Below are 19,809 nucleotides of genomic sequence, written 5' to 3'. Positions count from 1 at the left end.
CCTTGGGCAAGCTTGGGAATTGTTCTTCTAAAATAAACATCAGATTTTGCCGTTATCCACCTAAAATTAAAACCTCTTGTCGGGGCGGGGAGGGCGGACTCGACTCGGTGGCTCAGTGGGTTAAGCCTCTGCCTTTGGTCCAGGTCATGATCTCAGGGTCCTGGGATCAAGTCCCGCATCACAGCAGGGAGCCCGTTTCCACCTCTCTCTGCCTGCTGCTCTGCCTACTTGTGATCTCTTCCCCTCTGTCAAATAAATGAATAAAATGTTTTAAAAAATAAAAAAAGGACAAAATTATTAATAAAAAAGGAAACAGAACCTAAAATATAAAAAAAATAAATATATAAAACCTCTTAGGGGGCACCTGGGTGGCTCAGTCATCAAGTGTCTGCCTTTGGCTCAGGTTATGATCCCAGGGTCCTGGGCTGGACCCCTGCACTGGGCTTCCTGCTCAGTGGGAAGCCTGCTTCCCCCTCTGCCACACCCTCCTTGTATTCCCTCTCTCAAATTCCCAGTCTTTCTCTGTGTTAAATAAAATCTTAAAAAAAAAAACAAAACCCAAAACACCAAAACTTCCTTAGCGACTTGCAGTCATCTATAGTAGTGATTCTCAACCTTAGGTGCTTACCTAGGGTGTATTTAGAAACCCTGATGTTTCCCAAATCCATTAACAACTCTAGGGGAGGGACACATCCACTGGAGTTTTTCGAAGCTCCTCAGTTATAGCCAATGTTGAGACCTACTGGGAATGATCAAGGCCTGAATTCCTTAACCTACATTAAAAAACCCTACTATGGGGCGCCTGGGTGGCTCAGTGGGTTAAGCCGCTGCCTTCGGCTCAGGTCATGATCTCAGGGTCCTGGGATCGAGTCCCACATCGGGCTCTCTGCTTGGCAGGGAGCCTGCTTCCTCCTCTCTCTCTCTCTGCCTGCCTTTCCATCTACTTGTGATTTCTCTCTGTCAAAAAAAAAAAAAAAAAATCTTTAAAAAAAAAACAAACCCTACTATGAAAGGCCCCTGCCGGTTCCCCTAGCCCTACATTGCATGGTATTTTTGCATATGTACATTATAATCCAGCCTCACTAAATACATGCAATTCCCAGATCTGTGAAACTTTCATGCCTCTGGGACTTTCTACAGGTTGTGCTCTCTGAATGGCAAACAGTTATGCATCCCTAAGGACTAAATTATCACTTAGCTTCCCCTTTAGAGTGATTTTAGATTTCCCTGACACACTTGCCCAGGCAGAGTAAATCATACCCTTCTGTATGTTAATACTATCCTTCTTGGAAGATTTATTTATTTGAGAGAGAGAGGGAGAGAGAGGAAGAACCAGGAGGGAGGGAGAATCTCAAGCAGACTCCTCGCTAATTGTGGAGCCTGAGGTGAGGCTGGATCTCACAACCCAGAGATCATGACCTCAACGGAAACCAAGAATAAGACACACTCAACCAGGGGCACCTGGGTGGCTCAGTGGGTTAAGCCTCTGCCTTCAGCTTGGGTCATGATCTCAGGGTCTTGGGACCGAGCCCCGTGTCGGGCTCTCTGCTCGGCAGGGAGCCTGCTTCCTCCTCTCTCTCTCTCTCTGCCTGCCTCTCTGCCTACTTATGATCTCTGTCAAATAAATAAAGTCTTAAAAAAAAAAGACACAACCAACCAACTGAAACACCCTGGTGTCCCAACACCATCCCTCTTTGTGTAGAGGTCTATTACTATACTTGTTCTACAGTTGACTCTTGAACAACATGGTTTTGAACTGTGTGATTCCACTTAACTTGCAGATTCTTCCTGATAATAGTATAGTACTATAAATGTATTTTCCTTATCATTTTCTTAACATTTAAAACATATATATATATATATATTTTGAAGATTTATTTATTTATTTATTTGACAGACAGAGATCCCAAGTAGGCAGAGAGACAGGAAGAGAGAGATGGAGAAGCAGGCTCCCTGTGAAGCAGAGAGCCCGATGCAGGGCTCGATCCCAGGACCCTGGGATCATGACCCGAGCTGAAGGCAGAGGCTTTAATCCACTGAGCCACCCAGGCGCCCCAAAACATATTTTTAATTGTAAGAATACAGTGTATAATACATACAGCATACAAAGTAAGTGTTAATTAACTGTTTAGGATATTGGTAAGGCTTCCAGTCAAAAGTATGCTATTAGTAATTAAATATTTGAAAGGGGGTAAAAAATTATACATGGATCTTAAACAGTGGGCTGTGAGGCATGTGTGTGTGGAGATCCCTGGTACTTTCAAGGAACAACTGTAGTAATGGGTTACAATATCTCGAGCACAGGAACTATGGTTGGTTTATTTTTATATCCCTTGCACCCAGTTAAGGGCCAGGAATATAGCAGGTAGCTGCTAATGTTTTTCACTTAGCAAAAGTACTATAAAAGAAGAGGAAAAAAGAAAATAAAAACAAGCAGGAATATTATTATTATTTTAAGATTTTATTTATTTATTTGACAGACAGAGATCACAATTAGGCAGAGAGGCAGGCAGAGAGAGAGGAAGGGAAGCAGGTTCCCTGCTGAGCAGAGAGTCCGATGCGGGCTCGATCCCAGGACCCTGGGATCATGACCCAAGCCGAAGGCAGAGGCTTTAACCCACCGAGCCACCGAGGCGCCCCAGGAATATTATTTTTTAAAAAAATTTTTATTTATTTGAGAAACAGAGTGAGTGAAGGGCAGAAGGAGAGGGAGAAGTGGGCTCTGCTGCTGAGCAGGGAGCCCAACATGGGCCTCAACTCTGGGATCATGATCTGAGCAGAAGACAGACGCTAAAATGACCGAGCCATCCAGGAATATTATCTTTTTCTTTTTTTAAAAGATTTTTATTGATTTGACAGAGATCAGAAGAAGGCAAAGAGGCAGGCAGAGAGGGAGAGAGGAGGAAGCAGGCTCGCTGCTGAGTAGAGAGCTCGATGCGGGCTTGATCCCAGGACCCTGTGATCATGACCTGAGCCGAAGGCAGAGGCTTTAAACCATTGAGCTACCCAGGCGCCCCAGGAATATTATCTTCTTAAAAAAAATCTGATTTAATGTAAACACATAAAAATCTTAATTAGGAGGGGCGCCTGGGCGGCTTAGTCACTGAGCATCTGCCTTCGGCTTGGGTCATGGTCCCAGGTCCTGGGATCGAGCCCCGCATTGGTCTCCCTGCTCAGCAAGAGGCCTGCTTCTTCCTCTCCCATGCCACCTCTTTGTGTTCCTTCTCTTGCTGTCTCTCTCTGACAAATAAATAAATAAAACATCTTTGAAAAAATATTCTTTTTTTTTTTTTAATATTTTTATTTATTTGACACACAGAGAGAGAGAGAGAGAGATCACAAGTAGGCAGAGAGGCAGGCAGACAGAGAGAGGGAGAAGCAGGCTCCCTGCTGAGCAGAGAGCCCAATGTGGGGCTCGATCCCAGGACCCTGAGATCATGACCTGAGCCGAAGGCAGAGGCTTAACCCACTGAGCCACCCAGGCGCCCCTGAAAAAATATTCTTAATTAGGAAAGAACTTTAAGCTGTGAGTCTCATCTGGAGAAATGTTTGGACTCCTAAGAGTGCTTTCCTTAATTCAGTATAATTTGCTTCACAATTTCATTCCAAGGACTTCAAGTCGTCCTGTTTCTTTATGTGTCTAAGGCATTTTTTGAATTGAGGTGAAATTCATCACACATAAAAATAATCATTCTAATTTTTTTTTAAGACTTTATTTATTTGACAGAGATCACAAGTAGGTAGAGAGGCAGGCAGAGAGACAGAGAGGGAAGCAGTCTCCCTGCTGAGCAGAGTGCCCGATGTGGGGCTCGATCCCAGGACCCTGAGATCATGACCTGAGCCGAAGGCAGAGGCTTTAACCCACTGAGCCACCCAGGCGCCCCTCATTCTAATTTTTTTGACGACTCATTATTTTGATACAAGAAATAAACCCTTCAAACTACAGAGTGTCACTTATTTTCATATCACAGAGCAAACTTACAGAATAGGAATCTGTTACCAGCTCCAAGAATATCACATACGCTTTAGGAAAACCCATTGCTATTTGGATTCAAACAAACATCAGTATGGAAGGTATAACTAACTACTCTCCTGATTATTTTGTAATTTTGTAAAATCATGACTAGGAAAGCTAAGTTAGGATGTCACATAATTATGCCAGACTCTGGTAAGGGCAGTGAAGCCAGCCATGTGAATCCAGTTAAACTACAAAAACATGACCTTTTATTGTCCTTCTCTCCTGTTTCTAGGAAGGCTTTACTTTATAGCCCATGGGTCAGCAATACACTTGAATTCTAATATGTATGTTCCTTCTGGTTATACTTGTAAAACAAGCCATGAAATTCTTTTTTTTATTAAGATTTTATTTATTTGACAGAGAGAGATCACAAGTAGGCAGAGAGTCAAGCAGAGAGAGGGAGGGAGGGAAGAGGAAGCAGGCTCCCTGCTGAGCAGAGAGCCTGATACGGGACTCGATCCCAGGACCCTGAGATCATGACCTGAGCTGAAGGCAGAGGCTTAACCCACTGAGCCACCCAGGAAGCCCAGAAGCCATGAAATTCTTGAGGGATTGACTGCTGATCTGGTTTTACTTAGATGGAAAAAGTTTATGTAAGCAGTCCAGTTGATAGGCCGTTAACGTTGGAAATAACCAAGGCTTGGGACGCCTGCGTGGCTCAGTCAGCCAAGCGTCCAACTCTTGATGTTGGCTCAGGTCATGCTCTCAGGGTTGTGAGATCGAGTCCCGCTTTGGGCCTGGTACTGGGCATGGAGCCTGCTTAAGATTCTCTCTCTCCCTTAGCCCCTCCCCATCCCCAAAGATATAATCAAGCCTGTACTCATCAACAAGTCCGGTCAGCCGATCAGGATAATATATAGATAATACTAGAACTCTTAAGTGACACATCTGAAGTTCTCACAGTCAAGTTGGGGCTCCATCAGCTGTGATTATCTTCTTTGATTTTAATGCCCATCAATCTTTACCAGTTATAGCAGCCACTGCCTGGTAAAACTGCCATAAGTCTGACCACCAGCTGCCTGACTAATTCGTTACGCTCCTGCCCAGCCCAGCCTCGAAACCACTGATCCCAAAGATGTACCTGGCACTCAAAGATATGAGGTAGTCGGCTTGCTCCAAACACATTAAGCTGCTCCAGCCCTTCCAGCAGTGGCTGTAATTTTCCTGGCACTGCCTTAGCTACCATGTCCTATAGGAAACCTTCATGCCGGGGACCTAACCAACTGGCAAACCAGTGCAGAATACACTTCATCTCCTGGGAAGTGATGTAAGACATTGGGGACGGGAAGAGTTAGTAATACTCTCTGGTACTGAGGGAAAGGGAGAAAGGAAGTATAGTGGGATCAAAGAGGAAGATGATTCCAGTGACATCCTTCCCTTTCCTCTCACAGGGATCCAGAGACTATCACAAAAGTGCTTAAACTCCAACTGTTGCCACCGATTCCATGTTTCTTGAAAATCCTAAGCAGGGCCAGCCCCCTCATTTTACTTTTTAAAATAATCATTTTAAAGTGTCACTTAGTGGGGTGCCTGGGTGGCTCAGTGGGTTAACCCTCTGCCTTCAGCTCAGGTCATGATCTCAGGGTCCTGGGATTGAGCCCCTTGCATCAGGCTCTCTGCCCAGTGAAGAGCCTGCTCTCCCCAACCCCCCTCCCCACCCTGGGCCCCCCTGCCTCTCTGCCTACTTGTGATCTCTCTTTGTCCAATAAATAAATAAAATCTTTAAAAAACAAAATTTAAAGTGTCATTTAGTAAATTCACACTATACAACCACCTTCTAGATCAAGTTCTAAAATGTTTTCATCTCAAAAAAATACCCCGTATTCAAGCAGCCACTCCCCAGTCTCTTCCTAGCTCCTGGAAACTACCACAACATTAACTTTGAAGTTACACTAAGGTATTTAAAAGACATAAAGCAGGTATTTAAGAAGGTATAGGTTGTAGATGGCTGCAGAATTGCTTCTAGTCATGCAAAAACAACACAAATACAGTGTCTTTCAATATCTCAAAAACTCCATTTTATTAGCTATTTTATGTACACGGATATTGTCTTAAAAATTGATAAAAACATATCCAGAACTTCTTACATAGTCAATGTACAATGCTCATGTATATTTTCCACATTAATAAGGAGGATGAAAATGACATAATAGTTACAGCTACATAAAAATATATACAAGGACTTTAGTAGACAAATTTGATGTTATTTGGCTTATAACATGTGTAGATACTACACAAAAAATGAGGATGTAATTTTCAGAAAAGTAATGTATTACCAAAATCACTTTTCTTAAAGTTTAAAAATAAAATTCCTGACAATAGCAATTACAAATTTACAGCCAAATCTTAGACTAACTTGAATTAGTGAGGGTTAGATATAAGTTAAGTTAAACATTTTGTATTTAAAAAAATAAGGTTTGCAGTTTAAAAAACATACATTTCATAACTTTCTCAAAATTAATTAAGAATGGTTTATCCATGTCCTTCCAGATTCTGGAAACACATTAGAAAAAGTTAATATTGAACAGCTGATTCTTTGGAGAGCTGCACCCAAGTACCCCTTTTATTAGGCTGTGACATCAACTAAGAGGGCTTAGGGTTAGAAGGCAAGAAGCATTGTAATGCATGGGCTCAGGTACAAATCTGCTTATGCTCAAAGAGGGAAAGGGCATGAGAAGGGAGCTAGACAATCCAGAATGGCAGTGGCACCTGGATGTGGAGTTGCCAAAGTGGGTCAGAGGCGGACTAGTGCATCATCCCTTAGCCCAGGTGCTTTGGGAACCAAACCCTACCTCAATATATATATATATATATATATTTAATTTTTTAAGTAATCTCTATGCCCAACATGGGGCTCAAACTCATGACCCTGAGATCCAGAGTCTCATGTTCTACCAGCCAGGTGCCCCTCTACTCAATATTAAATTTAGAACAGAGATATTTCAAAGCATCCTTATTAAAAACAGATTATTTACCTTCATATTACAAAGCACAGAAGGAGGAGACATTTATTTTAAAAAATGAGCTAAAAAATTATGAGTTAACTCCTGATTTCATCTTAAAAACTAAACCAAGGAATAGACATTTAAAAAAATTATTTAACTACTAAAATGTTTAAAAGGCACTTGAAATATTGCTTTCTAGTCCAACTCAAAATACACTGTTAACTATATTTTGGATAAATGTTAAAAAAAAAAAAAGCACTTAATTTTGGTGCAATTTTTTGTGTAACTCGATACTTTCCATCTACAGGGCTGAAAGTTTTGAAGGATAGAGCTCTTAACACTCTGCCACCTGAAAGTGCTTTTATCATAGAAATAGAAAGGGCATTAATGATTTGCTCTCTCACTGACAACATCCTGTAGTCGTTTAAGCAAAACATCATCATTTTCTTGACAGAGGCGTTTGGCAGGTGATTCTGCATCACCATCGATGGCTATTGCTCGCTTCTTGGTTCTCTGTTCACCCTGCCTGATCATATTGTTGATATCTTTCAAACTCTGCAAAATAGAGGACATGTGTGAGTAAAAGGGGGAAAAAAGAGGAAATAACAGCAAGGGACTAATAAGCTAACTGTTTTCTCTAGTACTCTATCCAAAGCTCAACAGTAGGGTAGAGAGTATATTATTTTTTTAAAGATTTATTTATTTATTTATTTATTTATTTATTTATTTGAGAGAGAGAGAAAGAGAGATCACAAAGTAGGCAGAAAGGCAGGTGGGGGCAGGGAGCGAGCAGAGAGCCTGATGCGGGGCTCGATCCCAGGACCCTGAGATCATGACCTGAGTCGAAGGCAGAGGCTTTAACCCACTGAGCCACCCAAGTGCCCCTCTTCTTACTTTTTAAGTTAATTTCTACACCCAACATGGAATTCAAACTTATAACCCAAGATCAAGAGTCACAGGCTCCATTGACTGACTTAGCCAGATGCCCCAGAGATTATTTTTTGAATCTAGACTAACCTAATAAGGATGACTAGAACTCATCTTCTCATGGCTCTGAAGATTGGATTGACCTCAGGATGCCTGGGTAGCTTAGTCGTTGAGCGTCTGCCTTCGGCTCAGGGCATGGTCCCAGGGTCCTGGGATCGAGACCTGCATCGGGCTCCCTGCTTGGCAGGAAGCCCGCTTCTCCCTTTCCCACCCCCCCTGCTTGTGTTCCTGCTCTCACTGTGTCTCTCTCTCTGTGTCAAATAAAAAAATAAATAAAATTAAAAAAATTGATCTTATTATATTTATTAGTAATAAATTTGCAGACAAAGAGCAAGATTAAAGATTACTAACTGGTAATCTGAAATCCAATTTTTATTTTATTTTATTTTATTTTTATTTATTTATTTTTTAAAGATTTTATTTATTTATTTGACAGAGATCACAAGTAGGCAGAGAGGCAGGCAGAGGGAGAGGAGGAACAGGCTCCCTGATCAGCAGAGAGCCCGATGTGGGGCTTGATCCCAGGACCCTGGGATCATAACCTGAGCCAAAGGCAGAGGCTTTAACCCACTAAGCCACCCAGGCACCCCATGAAATCCAATTTTTAACACACGTACATGGGCTGTTTCGGAGTAAGTCTGTGTGTACCGTACCTTAGAAGGGCTGCCATTGAACCTATATAGCAGAGCACTCCTTGGTGTAAGGCCTGACCCATTCTTATGTGGGGAAACATAAACGGAGTGTTGCTGGGAAATGCGTCGTGGTGAGCCTGGTTGTTGCTTAATACGTGGAAAAGGAGAGAGAGGTGGAGCTTCCATCTGAAATAACCAAAAGTAAATTTTTGTAAGATAAGTTTCTTTTCTTTTTTTTTTTTTTTTTAAAGATTTTATTTATTTATTTGACAGACAGAGATTACAGGCAGGTAGAGGCAGGCAGAGAGAGAGGAGGAAGCAGGCTCCCTGCTGAGCAGAGAGCCCCATGCGGGGCTCGATCCCAGGACGCTGAGATCATGACCCGAGCCGAAGGCAGCGGCTTAACCCACTGAGCCACCCAGGCGCCCCGATAAGTTTCTTTTTTTGAATCCCACCACTTTATTTGTGTTTTCTTGTTCTTTTTTTTTTTTTTTTTAAAGATTTTATTTATTTATTTGTCAGAGAGAGTGAGCACAGGCAGAGGCAGAGAGAGAAGCAGGTTCCCTGATGAGCAAGGAGCCCGATGTGGGACTCGATCCCAGGACGCTGGGATCATGACCTGAGCCGAAGGCAGCCTCTTAACCAACTGAGCCACCCAGGAGTCCCCTTCTTCTTCTTTTTTAAAGTAGGTTTCATGCCCAACATGGAGCTTGAACTCACGAACCCAAAATCAAGAGTTGCATCCTCTACCAAATGAGCCAGCCAGGCACCCCCATATTTTTATCTTTTTTAAAAATGGTATGTCTTACTTTTTTTTTAAAGACTTTGTTTATTTGAATGAAAGGGAGAGAGAGAGAGAGAGGGTGAGGGTGCGCATGGGGGGGGTGAGGGGCAGAGGTAGGAGATTCCCCACTGAGCAGGGAGCCTGAGGCAGGGCTTGATCCTGGGACTCCCGGATCATGGCCTGAGTGGATGCTTAACCCACGGAGCCAACCAGGTGGCCTCCATACTTTTATTCTTATTGAAATTTCTTAGTTAAGTGTCAGCAATACTGTAAGTTTATTTAGGGCTGAAAAAAGCAAAGACAGGGCGCCTGGGTGGCTCAGTGGGTTGAGCTGCTGCCTTCGGCTCGGGTCATGATCTCAGGATCCTGGGATCGAGTCCTGCATCAGGATCTCTGCTCAGCAGGGAGCCTGCTTCTCTCTCTCTCTCTGCCTGCCTCTCTGTCTACTGTGAACTCTCTCTGTCAAATAAATAAATAAAATCTTAAAAAAAAAAAAAAGAAAAAAAAAAGCAAAGACATGGTCCATTACCCCCTTGTTTTTCAACAATTACTAACAGATAAACTAAAATTTATTTTCCTGAATATTTTAGGAATCCTGAAGAATTCTGAGTGAGACACCCAGAAGTGATAAGCCAGCAGCACAGGAACTTCTTGATCATGAACAGAAAGTAGAGGCAAAGTAATTGATGTCCTAACACAAAAATGATCTCTTTCTCTACACATACATAAACACACACACACACACACTCGAACCAAAATAGTAGCAGAGGGAATAAAAAAGAGACGGAACTCTCTGAGCCAGGAGGATGAGTTCCAACATGAAACAAATCTGTTAGGGAAAGGGTTAAGACTTTATATTGAAATGCAAATGATTTAGAAATAGAGGAGCATGTACTATACTTGACTTTAATATTCTGTAAAATGTTTCCATTCTGGAATAAATGGAGATGGCTCCTTAATTAATAATTTCATTCATCATCTTTACTTGAAGCTAATAAAATTCTTTTTTTTTTTTTTCTTTTTTTTTTAAAAGCAGGCTCCATGCCCAGTCTGGAGCACAGCGTGGGACTTGAACTCACAGCCCGGCAATCAAGACCTGAGCTGAAATCAAGAGAAACTTAACTGAGTCATCCAGGTGCCCCTAATAAAAGTAGTTCCAATTGGCTAATGATAATCATACTCATGGCAGGGGAGATGGAACTGATAGAACTGAATGAACAGTCAAAACCTCTGAGAACAGTCACAGACTATACTCCCTGAAAGGGACAAGGGCAGTGAGGGACAAGGACAAGAGATACAAATATACATATATGGCTACTGGCTAGATGCAGTTTCTTCTAGGTCCCTCTACAACTCATGTCTAGTCTCGTGGGAACCAACCTCACTTTATATACACTGGTGATACTTTCACAGACTTTCTGGTACTTCCTAATCTCCATAAAAATGTCTTAGCGTTGCCTCTATTAATGATTCAGGTCTATTTATTTCTCTTTTTCTTTAACTTGAGAAAAACAGTTATCTCATATATAAATATAACAAGATAAAACAAAGAGAAAAAATGATCAGAATTGATTTCATTTTTCGATACTCTCATCTAGTACTTGCCCATATGTTAACATAATTTCCAGAAACATAATCACAGTATGGATAACATTTCCATGATTTCCTCTGGTCTGTGTTCTATCAATGCCTTAAACACTCTCTAATTACTTGCTTTTTTTCCTCGTACATAATGTATCAGTGGCACTTTGCCTCTGAAACACTTATTTAGTAAGCTCACAGTACTCCAACTATGACTATACATATTCATACAGTAAAATATAAAACGTACCACATGGTCCTGATTTGACAAGTCGTATTTCAGTGCAAATGACTTCACTCTTCCTACATATATTGTATTGTAAAATTTGATAAGATCACCTCTTTCCTCTTTCACTGGTCCACTGGAACAGTCAGGTGTTTTTGTAGCATCTTCCAAGTCTGTTGAAAGAATTCAGTATTATTAAAAAAAAAAAGAAAAAAGAAAAAAGAATTCAGTGTTATGATAGATGCACTTTAATATATAAAGTGGTGATTTGAATTACAACTCTCTCCACAACATAAAAAAAATCAAGTTAACACAAATCTTTATGTAAAGCAATTAATGTTTTAAATTATACATTTATATAATGTATAAATTAAATTGGAATCCTGAGAAATGCAAATATGTAAACTTATGCTACTATATTTTCCTCTAGATATTACTTCAGCAAGAGATTTTTTCACAACATTTTTGAGCTCACTGTCACTGGTGGCCAGAGGGGCACTAGTTCTGGACTGGGATTTACCTAAACTGAGCTCCAGAGTATGGATGGCTGTGGCAAATCATGAGCTTTGGGTTAACAAAAGGCCTGCAGATATTCATAATGGCTCTTTGAGGAAGGTGGACAGACTCTAAAAAGGTAAAGCATACCCTCATAGGTGAAGGAATAAGCAAGATAAATTGCTTATGTTTATTTTTCTGCAAATACAAGGCGGGTGATTAAGTATTCTAAGAGCCTTGTTTTCCCCAAGCGCAACAGAAACCTTGGTGCTCAGTTTATAGTTAGCGTCCTCAGTTATAAAATGATAGCTTATGTTGAGGTGCTTTCCTATTTACTGTGTTCCTCTGGGATAGCTTACTGCACCAGGAGGAACTTTACCTTACTCTTTCTTTGGGAAGAGTATTATAAACCATTGTCTACTTGAACATGTAAGAATCATCTGCCTATTACAGGAGCTAAGAAAACCCCTGGCAGTTAAAAATAATTCAGCACAGGGGCAGGTGGCTGTTGGTTGAGCATCTACTTTTGGCTCCGGTCATGTTCCTGGGGTCCTGGGATCAAGTGCTGCATGAGGCTCCCTGTTCAGTGGGGAATCAGCTTTGCCCTCTGCCCCTCACCCTCCCCAAGTTCTCTTTCTCAAATAAATAAAATCTTAAAAAAAAAAAAAATTCAGCGTATGAAAAAAAATTCTCATTCTCAATACACTGGCCTACAAACAATGCAAACAAGGATAAAAGCATCCAGAGCACCTGGGTGGCTCAGGGGGTTAAAGCCTCTGCCTTTGGCTCAGGTCATGATCCCAGGGTCCTAGGATAGAGCTTGCATTGGGCTCTCTGCTCAGCAGGGAGCCTGCTTTCTCCTCTCTCTGCCTACTTGTGATCTCTGTCTGTCAAATATAGTCCAAGGGCCAAGAAGTCCCAGGGAACTACAGGGATCTCAGTCACAATTTGGATGTCTTTTTTTCACTCTTGGTATTTAAAAAAAAAATTTTTTTTTAATTTTAAAGATTTTATTTATTTATTTGACAGACAAGTAGGCAGAGAGGCATGCTTCTCAAATTTTTTATGCACAGTCCCCCTTCCCTGTAACACCTCCTACCATCCTAATGAACACTATTCTCAAGGCATTTTGGCTTGGTAACGGGAGTTGTAGGTTATTCTCACTACATGGATCAATGAAAATTAATATTCTTCTTGAATCAGAAATTTCTGGACATATAGACTATACATAGTATTCATATTTGTGTGTCATTCCAATTCTGGTCGTTAACATTTACATAAGGTTAAGAAGCTCTATTTATGGGGTGCCTGGGTGGCTCAGTGGGTTAAAAGTCTCTGCCTTCAGCCTGGGTTAAGATCTCAGGATCCTGGGATAGAGTCCCACATTGGGCTCTTTGCTCAGCAGGAAGCCTACTTCCCACCCACCCCCAACCACCTCTCTGCCTACTTGTGATCTCTCTCTGTCAAATAAATAAATAAAATCTTAACAAAAAAAAAAAAAAAAAGAAAGAAAGAAAGAAAAGAAAAGAAAGATGGACAATTCTGTGCCATCTCCAAAAAAAGAAAAAAAAGAAGCTCTATTTATTTTGAAGGAATCAAGCATTTAAAACTCTCTCAACCTTGGTGGGGCGCCTGGCTGCCTCAGTCAATAGAGTATGCTACCTTGATCTCTGGGTTGTGGGTTCAAGTCCCATGTTGGGTATAGAGGTTACTTAAAAATAAAATCTTTTTTTTTTTTTTTTAGAAGATCTTATTTATTTATTTATTAATTTATTTTATTTTATTTTATTTTTTTAAAAGATTTTATTTATTCATTTGACAGATATCACAAGTAGGCAGAAAGGCAGGCAGAGAGAGGAAGGGAAGCAGGCTCCCTGCCGCGCAGAGAGCCCGATGCGGGGCTTGATCCCAGGACCCTGGGATCATGACCTGAGCCAAAGGCAGAGGCTTTAACCCACTGAGCCACCCAGGCGCCCCTTATTTATTTATTTGACAGACAGAGATTATAAGTGGGCAGAGAGGCAGGCAGAGAGAGAGCGGGGAGCAAGCTCCCTGCTGAGCACAGAGCCTGATGTAGGGCTCGATCCTAGGACCCCCAAGATCATGACCTGAGCTGAAGGCAGAGGCTGAACCCACTAAGCCACCTCGGCACCTCATAAAATCATTTAAAAAAAAAAATTTTATTTATTTGAGAGACAGAGTATGAGTGGGGGAGGGGCAAAGGGAGAGGGACAGGGACTAGCATACTTCCCACTGAGTGGGGAGCCTGACATGGGGCTTAATCCCAGGACCCTAAGATCAGAAACTGAGCCAAAACCAGATGCCCCCAAAATAAAATCTTTGAAAAAACAAAACAAAACAAAAAAACACCTCTCTGGGACTTTAGATTCTAACTAATATGTTTTTATTTTGCTATTTATTTTTTCATTTCAAAAGAGGAAAGAAGGTGTCAGCTATCCTTTATGCAGGAGAAATATCTCTACCTTATCATCTCTCTTAAGAAATCTAACACACTCAAGAGACGCCTGGGTGGCTCAGTTGTTATGCATCTGCCTTCGGCTTGGGTCATGACCCCAGTGTCCTGGGATCAAGCCCCATATCAGGCTCCCTGCTCGGTGGGAAGCCTGCTTCTCTCTCTCCTACTACCCCTGCTTTACCCCGGTAAAGCTCTCTGTGTTGCTGTCAAATAAATAAAATCTTAAAAAAAAAAAAGAAAGAAATCTATATGTTTATAAAAAATAAAAAATTTAAAAAAAGAGTTAAAAAAAGAAATCTAACACACTCAAATTAGTCTTTTTTTTTTTAAAGTTTATTTATTTATTTGAGAGAAAGTGAGAGAGAGAGAGAAGGACAGCACAAGTCAGGGGGGAGGGGCAGAAGGAGAACCAGACTCCCCTTGGAGCAGGAAGGTGATATGGGGCTTGATCTCAGGACCCCAGGACATGACCCGAGCCGCAGGCAGACACCCAACCGAGTGAGCCACTCAGGTGCCCCTCAAATTAAAGTCTTAATTAGGAGATAGAACTTATGAAAGACTAGAGAAGACGAGATCAAAGGTTTGCCTGCCTGGTGATATAACTGTTACAAATCTGTTTCCTCTCAGAGTGTAGAAGAGACCCCTACCTAATATAACCTGAGGTACATGATACATATTAGATAAATATTTTTTAAAAATTTAAAAAAAGTTTTAAAATTTATCTAAGTAATCGCTGCACCCAACATGGGGCACAAACTCATAACCCCGAGATCAAGCGTTGCAGGCTCTTTCAATTGAGTCAGCAAGGTGGCCCTGATTGACAAATAAATAAACATTTTGAAAGATTTAAAAAGATTTTATTTATTTATTTGACAGAGAGAGACATGAGAGAGGAATCACAAGCAGAGGGATGGAAGAAGCAGGCTTCCCGCCGAGCAGGGAGCCTGATGCCGGACTCAATCCCAGGATCCTGGAGATCATGACCCAAGCTGAAGGCAGATGCTTAATAACTGAGCCACCCAGGCACCCCTATTTTAAAAGATTTTTTTCTAAAATTTATTTTGAGAGGGGCACCTGGGTAGCTCAGTGGGTTAAAGCCTCTGCCTTCAGGATGCCTGGGTGGTTCAGTGGGTTGGAGCTTCTGCCTTCAGCTCAGGTCATGATCCTAGGGTCCTGGGATTGAGCCCCACATCGGGCTCTTTGCTCAGCAGGGAGCCTGCTTCCTCCTCTCTCTCTGCCTGCCTCTCTGCATACTTGCAATCTCTGTCAAATAAATAAATAAAGTCTTAAAAAAAAAAAAAAAGAAAAAAGAAAAAATAAGCCTCTGCCTTCGGCTCAGGTCACCATCCCAGAGTCCTGGGATCGAGCCCTATATCGGGCTCTCTGCTCCACAGGGTGCCTGCTTCTTCCTCTCGCTCTGCCTGCCTGTCTGCCTACTTGTGATCTCTGTGTGTCAAATAAATAAATAAATAAAATATTAAAAAAAAATTTATTTTGAGAGACACAGAGAGAGAGCACATGCCTGTGAGCAGGGGGATGGATAGAGAGAGAGAGAGAATCTCAAGCTAACTCCACACCAAGTACAGAGTGCCTGGCATGGAGCTTCATCTCACAACACTGAGATCACGATCTAAGCTGAAACCAAGGGTCAGATGTTCAACCAACTGAGCTACTCAGGTGCCCTGACCCTGATAATTTTGTGATGAAATCAGTGAACTATTATGGCCTCATGATCCTTCCTACTGCTCCCATGAATAAGAGGAATGTCTTTTTGGATTATCATATAACCACCGTCAAGCAATTAAAATGTGATTTTATAACCACATTTATATAAATTATTAGTGAATGAGAATCTGTTTTCACTGTTTCTTTTTTGAATGTGTGGCCTTGTCTTCAACATTTCAAGTATTCAAGTATTTTATTTTTAACATTTTTTTTTTTAAGATTTTATGTATGTGTTTGACACACAGAGAGAGCACATAATAAGCAGGGGGAGTGGCAGGCAGAGGGAGAGAGAGAAGCAGGCTCCCCGCTGAGCAGAGCCCAATGTGGGGATGACCTGAACCAAAGGTAGGCGCCTAACCAACTGAGCCACCCAGACACCCCTGAAAGTTTTATTTAACTAATCTATACACTTAAAATGGGGTTCAAACTTAGGACCCTGTGATAGGAGTTATATGCTCCTCCAACTGAGCCAGTGAAGCACCACTGAAGTATTTTATTTATTTATTTTTGAGAGATTGAGAGAGACTAAGAGGGGGAGAGAGGGGAAAGGAGAGAAAGTATCTTTTTTTTTTTTTTTTAAAGATTTTATTTATTTATTTGACAGAGAGAAATCACAAGTAGATGGAGAGGCAGGCAGAGAGAGAGAGGGAAGCAGGCTCTCTGCCGAGCAGAGAGCCCGATGCGGGACTCGATCTCAGGACTCTGAGATCATGACCTGAGCCGAAGGCAGCGGCTTAACCCACTGAGCCACCCAGGCGCCCAGGAGAGAAAGTATCTTAAGCAGGTTCCATGCTTAGTGTGGAGCCCGAGGTAGGGCTCAATCTCACAATCCTGAGATCATGACCTGAGCTGAAATTAAGAGTCAGATGGTTGTCTGCTTAACCAACTGGGCCATCCAAGTGCCTCCTACAAAGTACTCTATTTATTTATTTATTTACTTATTTTTTTTTTTAAAAGATTTTATTTACTTATTTGAGAGAGAGACAGTGAGAGAGAGAGCATGAGCAAGGAGAAGGTCAGAGGGAGAAGCAGACTCCCCATGGAGCTGGGAGCCTGATGCGGGACTCGATCCCGGGACTCCGGGATCATGACCTGAGCCGAAGGCAGTTGTCCTACCAACTGAGCCACTCAGGCGTCCCAGTACTCTATTTATTTATTTTTAAAGATTTAATCTATTTATTTGACAGAGATTAAAGTAGGCAGAGAGGCAGGCAGAGAGAGAGGGGGAAGCAGGCTCCCCGCTGAGCAGAAAGCCCGACACGGGGCTTGATCCCAGGACCCTGAGACCATGACCTGAGCGGAAGGCAGAGGCTTAACCCACTTAGCCACTCAGGCGCCCCCTACAAAGTACTTTTTTTCCTTTTTTTTTAAAGATTTTATTTATTTGACAGAGAGAGGTCACAAGTAGGCAGAGAGGCAGGCAGAGAGAGGGAGATGAGAAGGAACCAGGCTCCCTGCTGAGCAGAGAGCCCCATGTGGGGCTCCATCCCAGGACCCTGGGATCATGACCCGAGCCAAAGACCAGGCTTTAACCCACTGAGCCACCCAGGCATCCCTACAAAGTACTTTAAATAAAGAATATGGCCTTAGACAAATTAGCTCTTAAGAAAAAAAAAATAAGAAAAAAACATTTAAAATTCCATACTCATTAATAAAATACAGTAAATTTTTTTTAAAAGATTTTATTTATTTATTTGACAGAGAGAAATCACAAGTAGATGGAGAGGCAGGCAGAGAGAGAGAGAGAGAGGGAAGCAGGCTCCCGCTGAGCAGAGAGCCCGAAGTAAATTTTATATTACTTAAAAAAATAATAATAGCAATTACTTACTGAGGTCTTACTATAAGCGGATCTTGTATTAAACATCACCCACACATCATTCTTTGTAATCCTTAAAACAAGGCACTGAAGAAGTATTGTAGTTTTCAATGTACTATTTATTATAATACACTTGAGTATTATATTTGTGTTACTTAGATTAAGCTATAATCTGGGTCTCTCAAGTTTTCTTTTTCTTTAAATATTTTATTTATTTGACAGTGAGAGAGCGAGCTTACACATGATTGTGGGGGAGGGGCAGAGTGGAAGACAGAGGGACGAATAGACTACGTGCTGATTGCGGAGACCCAGGCAGGCTCAACCCCACGAAACTGAGATCATGACCTGAGCTGAAATCAAGAGTTGGTCGCTCAACTGACTAAGCTATGCAGGAACCTCTCAAGTTTTCTAATCAATAAGGCCAGTTTGCGGGGCGCCTGGGTGGCTCAGTGAGTTGAGCATCTGCCTTCAGCTCGGGTCATGGTCCTAGGGTCCTGGGATCAAGCCCCACATCAAACTCCTTGATCATCGGGAGGCCTGCTTCTTTCTCTCCCTCTCCCACCACTTGTGTTCCCTCTCTTGCTGTCTTTCTCTCTGTCAAATAAATAAAATCTTAAAAAAAAAAAAAAGCCAGTTTGGGTGGTCTGCTAACATAATAATGAAGAACGCATGGTCCATGAGTGAATTGTTTTTTTAAAGATTTTATTTATTCATTTATTTGTCAGTAAGAGAGAGAGTACACACAAGCAGGCAGTGTGGCAGGCAGAGGCAAGGAGAGAAGCAGGCACTTCACTGAGCAAGGATCCTGATGCGGGGATCCCAGGACCCCAGGATCATGACCTGAGCCGAAGGCAGTAGCTTAACCAACTGAGCCACCCAGGTGTCCCTGAATTGCTGTTTTAATCCGTAAGTTCATTCGAATGCAAGAGGTGGCTACTAAGGGTTTCTGTTAGGCATATCTCAATCAAAGGCCAATGCTGTGCTAATTAACATATTCAGTGTCAGAAATGGGTTTTTATTGATGAAAATAGTAAGCATTTATTACCTATGCCTAATGCTTAAAAAGGTGTTGCGGAAATTAGATGTATTTATTTACTGAAGTTTTTATTTATTCATTTACTTATCTCTATACCCAATGTGGGGCTCAAACCTACAACCCCAAGATCAAAAGTCTCTTGCTCCACCAACTGAACCAGCTAGGTGCTCTTCTAGGACATTATTACTAAAGAATTTTTTGGTAAGGTCTTAAGAATTCAGATCCCAGTAAACACCAAATGATCATGGATATTTATGTGATTAAAAAAGAGCCAATTTTCTCTAAGAATTTATTCTAAGGATGTGGATCAAAGATTAAGCTATAGTGATGTTCCTCATAAAGCTATGTATAATGGTTAACAATCTAAATGTCTCACACTGGTGCTCAGGTGGCTCAGTTGGTTAAGTGTTGAACTCTTGCTTTCAGCTCAGGTCACAATCTCAGGGTCCTGGGATTGAGCCCCGTGTCAGGTTTCATGCTCAGTGTGGGGTCTGCTTGTCCCTCTCCTCTGCTCCTCCCTCCGTTCTCTCTCTTAAAAAGAAAATGTCTCACGTTGTGGAATTTGATAAATCATGGTACATTTTTTTGTTTTTTTTTTAAAGATTTTATTTATTTATTTGACAGAGAGAAATCACAAGTAGATGGAGAGGCAGGCAGAGAGAGAGAGAGGGAAGCAGGCTCTCTGCTGAACAGGGAGCCCGATGTGGGACTCGATCCCAGGACTCTGAGATCATGACCCGAGCCGAAGGCAGCGGCTTAACCCACTGAGCCACTCAGGCGCCCCTAAATCATGGTACATTTGACAATCATGTACACAATAAGTAATGGAAAGCTGAGACAAGGAAAAGGTGGGCGGAAGAGGCATTTTCACAACTTATCAAATGAATAATCACTGTTTGATTTTCCTTTCTTTGAAAAAATTTACTAGTGCCTCAAGTCTTAGCATGATGGTTAACAACAGGGTGGCAGCTTTGCTGGTGGTGGCAGAATATGTATTAATGAACAAGTTATTTCCCTGTCACCCCAGACAGATCACTGACACTGATCAATGATTACTTTCCCTATAATTCAGATTTATTTTTATTTTT

At 41.7% G+C, this 19,809-nt stretch overlaps 1 protein-coding gene and 1 pseudogene across 2 annotated transcripts in view; both read right to left on the bottom strand.

Moving 5' to 3' along the window:
* Positions 1–4,777: 4,777 nt before the first annotated feature.
* LOC131807718 (uncharacterized protein C14orf119 homolog) lies at positions 4,778–5,464 on the bottom strand (annotated as a pseudogene).
* Positions 5,465–6,013: 549 nt separating this feature from the next.
* Positions 6,014–19,809, bottom strand: part of RBL1 (RB transcriptional corepressor like 1) — a 78,337-nt gene continuing 64,541 nt past the window's right edge. For both annotated transcript variants that reach the window (XM_059133278.1, XM_059133279.1), the window contains 3 exons: positions 11,198–11,346; positions 8,604–8,768; positions 6,014–7,518 (listed from right to left, as the gene is read on the bottom strand). In XM_059133278.1, the coding sequence (XP_058989261.1) occupies positions 7,348–7,518; positions 8,604–8,768; positions 11,198–11,346 (485 nt within the window). In that variant the 3' untranslated portion in view covers positions 6,014–7,347. The remainder of the gene's footprint in view (positions 7,519–8,603; positions 8,769–11,197; positions 11,347–19,809) is intronic.

The sequence above is a fragment of the Mustela lutreola genome, chromosome 9, assembly GCF_030435805.1.
Source record: "Mustela lutreola isolate mMusLut2 chromosome 9, mMusLut2.pri, whole genome shotgun sequence".
Taxonomy (NCBI): domain Eukaryota; kingdom Metazoa; phylum Chordata; class Mammalia; order Carnivora; family Mustelidae; genus Mustela; species Mustela lutreola.
Note: the sequence above shows the minus strand (reverse complement) of the source record. Positions and strands in the feature narration are given on the sequence as shown.